The sequence below is a fragment of the Oncorhynchus tshawytscha genome, unplaced genomic scaffold, assembly GCF_018296145.1.
Source record: "Oncorhynchus tshawytscha isolate Ot180627B unplaced genomic scaffold, Otsh_v2.0 Un_contig_721_pilon_pilon, whole genome shotgun sequence".
Taxonomy (NCBI): Eukaryota; Metazoa; Chordata; class Actinopteri; order Salmoniformes; family Salmonidae; genus Oncorhynchus; species Oncorhynchus tshawytscha.
Genome location: NW_024609690.1, coordinates 222,134 through 235,000, shown reverse-complemented (window position 1 = coordinate 235,000; position 12,867 = coordinate 222,134). Strand labels below are relative to the sequence as shown.

Here is a 12,867-nt window from a genome sequence, read left to right as displayed (position 1 = left end):
CCCTCCCTCCCCCTACCTAGCCTGATACCCTCCCTCCCTCCCCCTACCTCCCTTCCATCCCTCCCTCCCTCCCCCTACCTAGCCTGATCCCTCCCTCCCTCCCCCTACCTCCCTCCCATCCCTCCCTCCCTCCCCCCTACCTAGCCTGATACCCTCCCTCCCTCCCCTCCCTCCCTCCCTCCCCATCCCTCCCTCCCTCCCATCCCTCCCTCCCTCCCTCCCTCCCTCCCTCCCCCTCCCTCCCTCCCTCCCTCCCCTCCCTCCCTCCCTCCCAACTGATATCAGAGTTAGTGAGGACAGTGATGTGAGAGAGTGCAACACAGCTGCTCAGCAGAGTAACCTGTTAGAAAGAGCCTGATATCCACCCCTCCCTCCCTCCCCTCCCTCCCTCCTGATATCCCCCGCCCTCTCCCCTCCCTCCCTCCCCTCCCTCCCTCCTGATATCCCCCCGCCCTCTCCCCTCCCTCCCTCCCCTCCCTCCCTCCTGATATCCAGCCTCCCTCCCTCCATCCTCCCTCGTCTCTCCTCTACACGTGGTGTAACGACAACCAGAGATAGACAGTAACTATAGCAACACACGTACCTTCAACCTTGGGACTCTGCGTCTCAAACGGCACCTATTCTCTAGGGTGCACTAACTTTTCACCACAGCCCTGTGCAACAGTAGTGCACCATATAGGGGAATAGGGTGTCAATAGGGATGCAGTCGTTATCTTCAATCTAGCTACCTCTCAATTGCTCAGTAGCGAATCTGGAAGACGTCTATGAGAAGAGCTGCAGAGATCATTCAGGGTTGAACATCACAGATTCCAGGAAAAGGGTGCAGAAATAAACCATATTGCTTAAGGGTCAGTGGAGGGTTGTCAAACTGATTTAACAGGGGAGGGGAGGGTTGTCAAACTGATTTTACAGGGGAGGGGAGGGTTGTCAAACTGATTTAACAGGGGAGGGGAGGGTTGTCAAACTGATTTTACAGGGGAGGGGAGGGTTGTCAAACTGATTTAACAGGGGAGGGGAGGGTTGTCAAACTGATTTTACAGGGGAGGGGAGGGTTGTCAAACTGATTTAACAGGGGAGGGGAGGGTTGTCAAACTGATTTAACAGGACAGGTGAGGGTTGTCAAACTGATTTAACAGGACAGGTGAGGGTTGTCAAACTGATTTAACAGGACAGGGGAGGGTTGTCAAACTGATTTTACAGGGGAGGGGAGGGTTGTCAAACTGATTTAACAGGGGAGGGGAGGGTTGTCAAACTGATTTAACAGGGGAGGGGAGGGTTGTCAAACTGATTTAACAGGGGAGGGGAGGGTTGTCAAACTGATTTAACAGGGGAGGGGAGGGTTGTCAAACTGATTTAACAGGGGAGGGGAGGGTTGTCAAACTGATTTAACAGGACAGGACAGGACAGGGGAGGGGAGGGTTCTCAAACTGATTTAACAGGACAGGGGAGGGGAGGGTTCTCAAACTGATTTAACAGGGGAGGGGAGGGTTGTCAAACTGATTTTTCATTATGAGGTATGGTGATGTCATTATGGGGTATGGTGATGTCATCATGGGGTATGGTGATGTCATTATGGGGTATGGTGATGTCATTATGGGGTATGGTGATGTCATTATGGGGTATGGTGATGTCATTATGGGGTATGGTGATGTCATTATGGGGTATGGTGATGTCATTAAGGGGTATGGTGATCTCATTATGGGGTTTGATGATGTCATTATGGGGTATGGTGATGTCATTATGGGGTATGGTGATGTCATTATGGGGTATGGTGATGTCATTATGGGGTATGGTGATCTCATTATGGAATATGATGTCATTATAGGGTATGGTGATGTCATTATGGGGTATGGTGATGTCATTATGGGGTATGGTTTTTCATTATGGGATATGATGTCATTGTGGGGTATGGTGATGTCATTGTGGGGTCTGGTGATGTCATTATGGGGTATGATGATGTCATTATGGGGTATGATGATGTCATTATGGGGTATGGTGATGTCATTATGGGGTATGGTGATGTCCTTATGGGGTATGGTGATTTATGGTCTGGTATGGTGATGTCATTATGGGGTATGATGATGTCATTATGGGGTATGGTGATGTCATTATGGGGTATGGTGATTCATGGTCTGGTATGGTCTCCATTGTCGTGACCGCTATTTCCGGTGGATTCCTGGGCATAACGCACCAAACTAACAGAGGTATTTGGATATAAAAATATCTTTATGGAACAAAAGGAACATTTGCTGTCTGACTGGGAGTCTCGTGAGTGAAAACATCCGAAGATCATCAAAGGTAAATGATTCATTTGATTGCTTTTCTGATTTTCGTGACCAAGTTACCTGCCGCTAGGTGTACATAATGTTTTGTTAGTATATCGATGAACTAACACAAACGCTTGAATTGTTTTCGCTGTAAAGCGTAATTTCAAAATCGGAGACGACGGGGTGATTAACAAAAGGCTAAGCTGTGTTTCGCTACATTTCACTTGTGATTTCAGGAATATGAATATTTTCTAGTAAGATTAATTGACCGTAGCGCTATGCTATTCAGTGTAGTTGATGACAATTATCCCGGATCCGGGATGGGTGGTTCCAATTAACTGCCTTGTTCAGATGGCAGAACGACAGATTTTTACCTTGTCAGCTACAGGGATTTGATACAGCAACCTTTTGGTTACTGGCCCAATGCTCTAACCACTAGTCTACCTGCTGGTTACTAGTCCAACACTCTAACCACTAGTCTACCTGCTGGTTACTAGTCCAACACTCTAACCACTAGGCTGCCTGCTGGTTACTAGTCCAACAGTCTAACCACTAGGCTACCTGCTGGTTACTGGTCCAACACTCTAACCACTAGGCTGCCTGCTGGTTACTAGTCCAACACTAACCACTAGTCTACCTGCTGGTTACTAGTCCAACACTCTAACCACTAGTCTACCTGCTGGTTACTAGTCCAATGCTCTAACCACTAGGCTACGTGCTGGTTACTAGCCCAACACTCTAACCACTAGGCTACCTGCTGGTTACTGGTCCAACACTCTAACCACTAGTCTACCTGCTGGTTACTAGTCCAACACTCTAACCACTAGTCTACCTGCTGGTTACTAGTCCAACGCTCTAACCACTAGTCTACCTGCTGGTTACTAGTCCAACACTCTAACCACTAGTCTACCTGCTGGTTACTAGTCCAACGCTCTAACCACTAGTCTACCTGCTGGTTACTAGTCCAACACTCTAACCACTAGGCTACCTGCTGGTTACTAGCCCAACACTCTAACCACTAGGCTACCTGCTGGTTACTTTTCCAACACTCTAACCACTAGTCTACCTGCTGGTTACTAGTCCAACACTCTAACCACTAGTCTACCTGCTGGTTACTAGTCCAATGCTCTAACCACTAGTCTACCTGCTGGTTACTAGTCCAACACTCTAACCACTAGTCTACCTGCTGGTTACTAGTCCAACACTCTAACCACTAGGCTGCCTGCTGGTTACTAGTCCAACACTCTAACCACTAGGCTACCTGCTGGTTACTGGCCCAACGCTCTAACCACTAGGCTACCTGCTGGTTACTAGTCCAACACTCTAACCACTAGGCTACCTACTGGTTACTAGTCCAACAATCTAACCACTAGGCTACCTGCTGGTTACTAGTCCAACACTCTAACCACTAGTCTACCTGCTGGTTACTAGTCTAACACTCTAACCACTAGTCTACCTGCTGGTTACTAGTCCAACGCTCTAACCACTAGTCTACCTTCCGGTTACTAGTCCAACGCTCTAACCACTAGGCTACCTGCTGGTTACTGGCCCAACACTCTAACCACTAGGCGACCTGCTGGTTACTAGTCCAACACTCTAACCACTAGTCTACCTGCTGGTTACTAGTCTAACACTCTAACCACTAGTCTACCTGCTGGTTACTAGTCCAACGCTCTAACCACTAGTCTACCTTCCGGTTACTAGTCCAACGCTCTAACCACTAGGCTACCTGCTGGTTACTGGCCCAACACTCTAACCACTAGACTACCTGTTGGTTACTCGTCCAACACTCTAACCACTAGTCTACCTGCTGGTTACTAGTCCAACAATCTAACCACTAGGCTACCTGCTGGTTACTAGCCCAACACTCTAACCACTAGGCTACCTGCTGGTTACTAGTCCAACACTCTAACCACTAGTCTACCTGCTGGTTGCTAGTCCAACACTCTAACCACTAGGCTACCTGCTGGTTACTAGTCCAACACTCTAACCACTAGGCTACCTGCTGGTTACTAGCCCAACACTCTAACCACTAGGCTACCTGCTGGTTACTGACCCAACGCCCTAACCACTAGGCTACCTGCTGGTTACTGACCCAACGCTCTAACCACTAGGCTACCTGCTGGTTACTGACCCAACTCTCTAACCTCTAGGCTACCTGCTGGTTACTAGTCCAACGCTCTAACCACTAGACTACCTGCTGGTTACTAGTCCAACACTCTAACCACTAGGCTACCTGCTGGTTACTAGTCCAACACTCTAACCACTAGGCTACCTGCTGGTTACTAGTCCAACACTCTAACCACTAGGCTACCTGCTGGTTACTAGTCCAACGCTCTAACCACTAGGCTACCTGCTGGTTACTGACCCAACGCTCTAACCTCTAGGCTACCTGCCACCCCTGTGCAGCAGCCAATTGATGACTGGAAAGAGACATCTTTTACAAAACATATATATTTTTTAATGACATTCAGAGATTGTCAAGCCAAGCCTTCTATACTGGGTAAACCTATAAGGTGTTTTCTGTTTGTCCAGATTGACATAATCGATTTATTGTCGTCTTGAAAACGTAAAACATGATATTGAAGTGCCCGAAGTCGGTATGCTTTGTTTATTGGTTGTGTGGTGCATTGGCACAGAAACCTGTTGATTGGTAAATTTGTTTCATATATTTTATATAATTATAAATATGTCATCAAAATGTTGAAAATCTGATTTCCTCATAGCTGATGATTGTCTGCAGCCGGCTCTGATCGTAGTGTAACGAAACAGGCAGGTAGAGCTCCTCTGTGGTCGTCAGTGAACCCTCAACCTTCTGGTCGGCTCTGATCGTAGTGTAACGAAACAGGCAGGTAGAGCTCCTCTGTGGTCGTCAGTGAACCCTCAACCTTCTGGTCGGCTCTGATCGTAGTGTAACGAAACAGGCAGGTAGAGCTTCTCTGTGGTCGTCAGTGAACCCTCAACCTTCTGGTCGGCTCTGATCGTAGTGTAACGAAACAGGCAGGTAGAGCTCCTCTGTGGTCGTCAGTGAACCCTCAACCTTCTGGTCGGCTCTGATCGTAGTGTAACGAAACAGGCAGGTAGAGATCCTCTGTGGTCGTCAGTGAACCCTCAACCTTCTGGTCGGCTCTGATCGTAGTGTAACGAAACAGGCAGGTAGAGCTCCTCTGTGGTCGTCAGTGAACCCTCAACCTTCTGGTCGGCTCTGATCGTAGTGTAACGAAATAGGCAGGTAGAGCTCCTCTGTGGTCGTCAGTGAACCCTCAGCCTTCTGGTCGGCTCTGATCGTAGTGTAACGAAACAGGCAGGTAGAGCTCCTCTGTGGTCGTCAGTGAACCCTCAACCTTCTGGTCGGCTCTGATCGTAGTGTAACGAAACAGGCAGGTAGAGCTCCTCTGTGGTCATCAGTGAACCCTCAACCTTCTGGTCGGCTCTGATCGTAGTGTAACGAAACAGGCAGGTAGAGCTCCTCTGTGGTCGTCAGTGAACCCTCAACCTTCTGGTCGGCTCTGATCGTAGTGTAACGAAACAGGCAGGTAGAGCTCCTCTGTGGTCGTCAGTGAACCCTCAACCTTCTGGTCGGCTCTGATCGTAGTGTAACGAAACAGGCAGGTAGAGATCCTCTGTGGTCGGATATAGTAACAGGTCGGATATAGTGACAGGTCGGATATAGTAACAGGTCGGATATAGTAACAGGTCGGATATAGTAACAGGTCGGATATAGTAACAGGTCGGATATAGTAACAGGTCGGATATAGTAACAGGTCCGGTATAGTAACAGGTCCGGTATAGTAACAGGTCCGGTATAGTAACAGGTCCGGTATAGTAACAGGTCCGGTATAGTAACAGGTCCGGTATAGTAACAGGTCCGGTATAGTAACAGGTCCGGTATAGTAACAGGTCCGATATAGTAACAGGTCCGATATAGTAACAGGTCCGATATAGTAACAGGTCCGATATAGTAACAGGTCTGATATAGTAACAGGTCCGATATAGTAACAGGTCTGATATAGTAACAGGTCTGATATCTGACAAAGGTAACAAGTAAACATTATATATTAAACATGGTAAACTTTGTCATGTTGTAAAGAGATTCAGTTTAGCATCAATAAGACAGTATCACATCAACTCAGTCAGTTATATGATGTGATCAATAGGACAGTATCACATCAACTCAGTCAGTTATATGATGTGATCAATAGGACAGTATCACATCAACTCAGTCAGTTATATGATGTGATCAATAGGACAGTATCACATCAACTCAGTCAGTTATATGATGTGATCAATAGGACAGTATCACATCAACTCAGTCAGTTATATGATGTGATCAATAGGACAGTATCACATCAACTCAGTCAGTTATATGATGTGATCAATAGGACAGTATCACATCAACTCAGTCAGTTATATGATGTGATCAATAGGACAGTATCAAATCAACTCAGTCAGTTATATGATGTGATCAATAGGACAGTATCTCATCAACTCAGTCAGTTATATGATGTGATCAATAGGACAGTATCACATCAACTCAGTCAGTTATATGATGTGATCAATAGGACAGTATCACATCAACTCAGTCAGTTATATGATGTGATCAATAGGACAGTATCACATCAACTCAGTCAGTTATATGATGTGATCAATAGGACAGTATCACATCAACTCAGTCAGTTATATGATGTGATCAATAGGACAGTAACACATCAACTCAGTCAGTTATATGATTTGATCTTCAGAGTAAAAGATTTAGAGAAACTGTTTGAAGTGTTGTGGCCTGTAGTCAGTGTTGTTTGCAGTGCCGTGGTCTGTAGTCAGTGTTGTTTGAAGGGTCATGGTCTGTAGTCAGTGTTGGTCTGTAGTCAGTGTTGTTTGCAGTGTCGTGGTCTGTAGTCAGTGTTGTTTGAAGTGTCGTGGTCTGTAGTCAGTGCTGTTTGAAGTGTCGTGGTCTGTAGTCAGTGCTGTTTGAAGTGTCGTGGTCGGTAGTCAGTGCTGTTTGAAGTGTTGTGGTCTGTAGTCAGTGCTGTTTGAAGTGTCGTGGTCTGTAGTCAGTGTTGTTTGAAGTGTCGTGGTCTGTAGTCAGTGTTGTTTGAAGTGTCCTGGTCTGTAGTCAGTGTTGTTTGAAGTGTCATGGTCTGTAGTCAGTGTTGGTCTGTAGTCAGTGTTGTTTGAAGTGTCCTGGTCTGTAGTCAGTGTCGTGGTCTGTAGTCAGTGTTGTTTGAAGTGTCCTGGTCTGTAGTCAGTGCTGGTCTGTAGTCAGTGTTGTTAGAAGTGTCCTGGTCTGTAGTCAGTGTTGGTCTGTAGTCAGTGTTGTTTGATGTGTCCTGGTCTGTAGTCAGTGTTGGTCTGTAGTCAGTGCTGGTCTGTAGTCAGTGTTGGTCTGTAGTCAGTGTTGTTTGAAGTGTCCTGGTCTGTAGTCAGTGTTGGTCTGTAGTCAGTGTTGTTTGAAGTGCCGTGGTCTGTAGTCAGTGTTGGTCTGTAGTCAGTGTTGTTTGAAAGGTCATGGTCTGTAGTCAGTGTTGGTCTGTAGTCAGTGTTGTTTGATGTGTCCTGGTCTGTAGTCAGTGTTGGTCTGTAGTCAGTGCTGGTCTGTAGTCAGTGTTGGTCTGTAGTCAGTGTTGTTTGAAGTGCCGTGGTCTGTAGTCTGTGTTGGTCTGTAGTCAGTGTTGTTTGAAGTGCCGTGGTCTGTAGTCAGTGTTGTTTGCAGTGCCGTGGTCTGTAGTCAGTGTTGTTTGCAGTGCAGTGGTCTGTAGTCAGTGTTGTTTGCAGTGCCGTGGTCTGTAGTCAGTGTTGTTTGAAGTGCCGTGGTCTGTAGTCAGTGCTGTTTGAAGTGCCGTCGTCTGTAGTCAGTGTTGTTTGAAGTGCCGTGGTCTGTAGTCAGTGTTGTTTGCAGTGCCGTGGTCTGTAGTCAGTGTTGTTTGAAGTGCCGTGGTCTGTAGTCAGTGCTGTTTGAAGTGTCGTGGTCTGTAGTCAGTGTTGTTTGAAGTGTCGTGGTCTGTAGTCAGTGTTGTTTGAAGTGTCGTGGTCTGTAGTCAGTGTTGTTTGAAGTGTCGTGGTCTGTAGTCAGTGTTGTTTGCAGTGCCGTGGTCTGTACTCAGTGTTGTTTGAAGTGTCGTGGTCTGTAGTCAGTGTTGTTTGAAGTGCCGTGGTCTGTAGTCAGTGTTGTTTGAAGTGTCGTGGTCTGTAGGCAGTTTTGTTTGAAGTGTCGTGGTCTGTAGTCAGTGTTGTTTGAAGTGTCGTGGTCTGTAGTCAGTGTTGTTTGGAGTGCCGTGGTCTGTAGTCAGTGTTGTTTGAAGTGTCGTGGTCTGTAGTCAGTGTTGTTTGCAGTGCCGTGGTCTGTAGTCAGTGTTGTTTGCAGTGTCGTGGTCTGTAGTCAGTGTTGTTTGCAGTGCCGTGGTCTGTAGTCAGTGTTGTTTGCAGTGTCGTGGTCTGTAGTCAGTGTTGTTTGAAGTGTCGTGGTCTGTAGTCAGTGTTGTTTGGAGTGCCGTGGTCTGTAGTCAGTGTTGTTTGCAGTGTCGTGGTCTGTAGTCAGTGTTGTTTGAAGTGTTGTGGTCTGTAGTCAGTGCTGTTTGAAGTGTCGTGGTCTGTAGTCAGTGTTGTTTGCAGTGACGTGGTCTGTAGTCAGTGTTGTTTTGATGGACCTGTAGCTGCTCCTACAATGCTGAGTAGCTGAATTACCTTTTGCTGAACCGCCCACCAACCCCCATCAGCAGCCTTTAACAGACAGCCAGGAGAAACACAAAGGCCCAGACAGACACTTGACTGTTCAGACATACACACAAACATAAACACACACACAGATTGTTCTCTACCAGGGAGTCTTTCAGGCAGGAAGCTGATGCCAGAACTCTATTGACGTCTTCCCGAGAGAGAGAGCGGGATGGAGGGAGGGAGGGAGGGAGGGACACAGAGAGACAGAGAGACACACAGAGAGAGAGAGAGAGACACACAGAGAGAGAGAGAGACACACAGAGAGAGAGAGAGAGACACACAGAGAGAGAGAGAGACACACACAGAGAGAGAGAGAGAGAATGCTTCTCCTGTCTTTGTGTGGCATCATCAGAAGATTGTGTTTGCAGAAGCATCGCCCCTGAAATAGAATCTCATATAAACGTTATCATCAAAAATATGATTGACTGTTTCGGATCATCGTTCAGTACTCTTCCTGAATCGTTCGGTTCTTTGTCAAGTGGGTCTTTGTTTAACACCGCAGACTGATCACGTTAATCAATGCCTTCAATTATTCAGTCTGCCATCTGATAGGACACCAATTCAGACAACAAACGATGTGTGGCTTCTCTAACAATGTGTAGAGGGTTGACGTGTAGGGGTGTCTAATAACGTGTAGTTCTTTGTGTCAGCAGGGTTGTAGTTCTTTGTGTCAGCAGGGTTGTAGTTCTTTGTGTCAGCAGTGTTGTAGTTCTTTGTGTCAGCAGTGTTGTAGTTCTTTGTGTCAGCAGTGTTGTAGTTCTTTGTGTCAGCAGTGTTGTTGTAGTTCTTTGTGTCAGCAGTGTTGTTGTAGTGCTTTGTGTCAGCAGTGTTGTAGTTCTTTGTGTCAGCAGTGTTGTCGTTCTTTGTGTCAGCAGTGTTGTAGTTCTTTGTATCAGCAGTGTTGTAGTTCTTTGTGTCAGCAGTGTTGTAGTTCTTTGTGTCAGCAGGGTTGTAGTGAATTGTGTCAGCAGGGTTGTAGTGAATTGTGTCAGCAGTGTTGTAGTGAATTGTGTCAGCAGTGTTGTAGTTCTTTGTGTCAGCAGTGTTGTCGTTCTTTGTGTCAGCAGTGTTGTAGTTCTTTGTGTCAGCAGTGTTGTAGTTCTTCGTGCTGCTTAGTGCCAGAGGAAGATCACCATAATTACCAGTCAATTAGCCCGGCAGTAGCAGCGTTGCCCAGGACTAGCAGTAAATTGCATAGTTAGCTTTGTTCTGTTTGCTACAGAGTGAACCTGTGAAGTAGACTGAACCCACCTGTAACCCTGCTCTAACGTGTGTCTATGGAGGGAATGGATGGGCGCTGGAAGAGTGCGAGGGCAGAATTGAGAATTGTCGCTGATACTACCAGTTACCCTGACTACAGTGAGTACTGTGGAGTCAAAATATTGTAGTGACCTTAACTTAACACCTAACGACCTTGTAAAGAGGTTTGGACCTCTTGGCGTAATGGCTGAGGTGTTGGCTGGACCTGGGTTGGCGTCCCGGTCAAAGCTACCCCTGGACCTGGGTTGGCGTCCCGGTCAAAGCTACCCCTGGACCCGGGTTTGTGTCCCGGTCAAGGCTACCCCTGGACCTGGGTTCGTGTCCCGGTCAAAGCTACCCCTGGACCTGGGTTCGCGTCCCGGTCAAAGCTACCCCTGAACCTGGGTTCGCGTCCCGGTCAAGGCTACTCCTGGAATACACTACAATATGCAAAGTACCAGTTCTAATACACTCTTAGTTATAAAGGTGCTATCTAGAACCTGAAAGGGTTCTTTGGTTGTCCCCATAGGATAACCCTGTTTGGTTCTGCGTAGAACACTTTATGGTGTCCATGTAGAACCCTATGTAGAACCCTTTCCACAGAGGGTGGAACCCAAAAGGGTTCTACCTGGGCGCCAAAAAGGGTTCTGCCTGGAACCCAAAAGAGTTCTACCTGGACACCAAAAAAGGTTCTCATATGTGGGACAGCTGAAGAACCCTAATCAAACTGAGTGTATTGCTAATATCAGATGTGTAGGATTATGATTTGGTTGAAAGCCTCTGGCCCCTAGGCATTACATACACACTGTTAATATTGAAATGAATCTGAGTGGCTCTTTATCAAGCCATTGAAGCAGACATATCCTTTACAGATACAGAGCTCTCATACCTTCTCAATGATGAATTGGGGAGGTTGTGAGGCAGCTTTTCTATTGTTTGATGAGGCACATTGTTGCCAGTTCTCTCTCCTGATCAGACTCTCTCGAATATCAGATACTGTGAGTCCCCTGGTGACGCGGGACTCTGTAATCAGTCACAGCTTGTAGTTAACCTCTCGTATTACTTCTAACTGTCTGCCTAGGGAAAACAGTCTTCATCGGAGCACATTAATAAACATCCATCTCCTCCTCCCTCCCCTCTCCCTCCTCCTCCCCTCCCCTCTCCTCCTCCCCCTCTCCTCCTCTCCTCCCCCTCCCTCCCTCCCTCCCCCCTCCCCCTCCCTCTCTCCCCTCTCCTCTCCTCCTCCTCCCTCTCTCCCCTCTCCTCCCACCTCCTCCTCCCTCTCTCCCCCTCTCCTCCCACCTCCTCCTCCCTCCCTCCTCCCCTTCCCCCTCTCCTCCTCCTCCTCATCCCCCTCTCCCCTCTCCCCTCTCCTCCTCCCACCTCCTCCTCCCCCTCCCCCTCCCCTCCCCCTCTCCTCCTCCTCCTCCAGACAGCCCAGACGGTCCTCCTGGTGGTCGCAGCCTTCCTGACCTGTTGGATGCCTCATCACATCATCGCCATGTGGGTGGAGTTTGGAGTGTTCCCGCTCAACGATGCCTCCTTCGCGTTACGGATCATCTCCCACTGCCTGGCGTACGGGAACTCCTGCATCAACCCCATCCTGTACGCCTTTCTGTCAGAGAACTTCCGGAAGGCCTGTCGCCAGGTGTTCACCTGTCGGTTTCTCTACCCTCCACCCCCACAGGAGAAGGTGGTGCGCATCCGAATGGAGAACTTCTCAACTACACACTCTATTACCACTAATATCTGACACCACACACTCTATTACCACTAATATCTGACACCACACATTATATTACCACTAATATCTGACACCACACCCTCTATTACCACTAATATCTGACACCACACATTCTACTACAACTAATATCTGACTCCACACATTCTATTACCACTAATATCTGACTCCACATATTCTATTACCACCAATATCTGTCACCACACCACACACTCTATTACCACTAATATCTGACACCACACCACACACTCTATTACCACTAATATCTGACACCACACACTCTATTACAACTAAAATTTGACACCACACATCCTATTACCACTAACATCTGACACCACACATTCTATTCCCACTAATATCTGACCCCACACCACACACTCTATTACCACTAATATCTGACACTACACTCTCTATTACCACTAAATCTGACACCACACCACACACTCTATTACCACTATATCTGACACCACACGTTCTATTACCACTCAAATCTGACACCATGCACTCTACCACTAATATCTGACACCATGCACTCTATTACCACTAATATCTGACACCACGCACTCTATTACCACGAATATCTGACACCACACTCTCTATTACCACTAAATCTGACACCACACCACACACTCTATTACCACTCTTATCTGACACCACACATTCTATTACCACTCAAATCTGACACCATGCACTCTATTACCACTAATATCTGACACCACGCACTCTATTACCACGAATATCTGACACCACACTCTCTATTACCACTAAATCTGACACCACACCACACACTCTATTACCACTCTTATCTGACACCACACATTCTATTACCACTCAAATCTGACACCACACACTCTATTACCACTAACATCTGACACCACACATTCTATTCCCACTAATATCTGACAC

The 12,867-nt window shown here is 47.2% G+C and overlaps 1 protein-coding gene across 1 annotated transcript in view; it reads left to right on the top strand.

The window, feature by feature from the left end:
- The window catches only part of galr1b (galanin receptor 1b), a 59,247-nt gene extending 46,613 nt beyond the window's left edge, over nucleotides 1-12,634 (top strand). Inside the window, exon 3 of the mRNA XM_042316966.1 lies at nucleotides 11,653-12,634. Within this exon, the coding sequence (XP_042172900.1) occupies nucleotides 11,653-11,973 (321 nt within the window). The 3' untranslated portion in view covers nucleotides 11,974-12,634. The remainder of the gene's footprint in view (nucleotides 1-11,652) is intronic.
- Nucleotides 12,635-12,867: the final 233 nt, after the last annotated feature.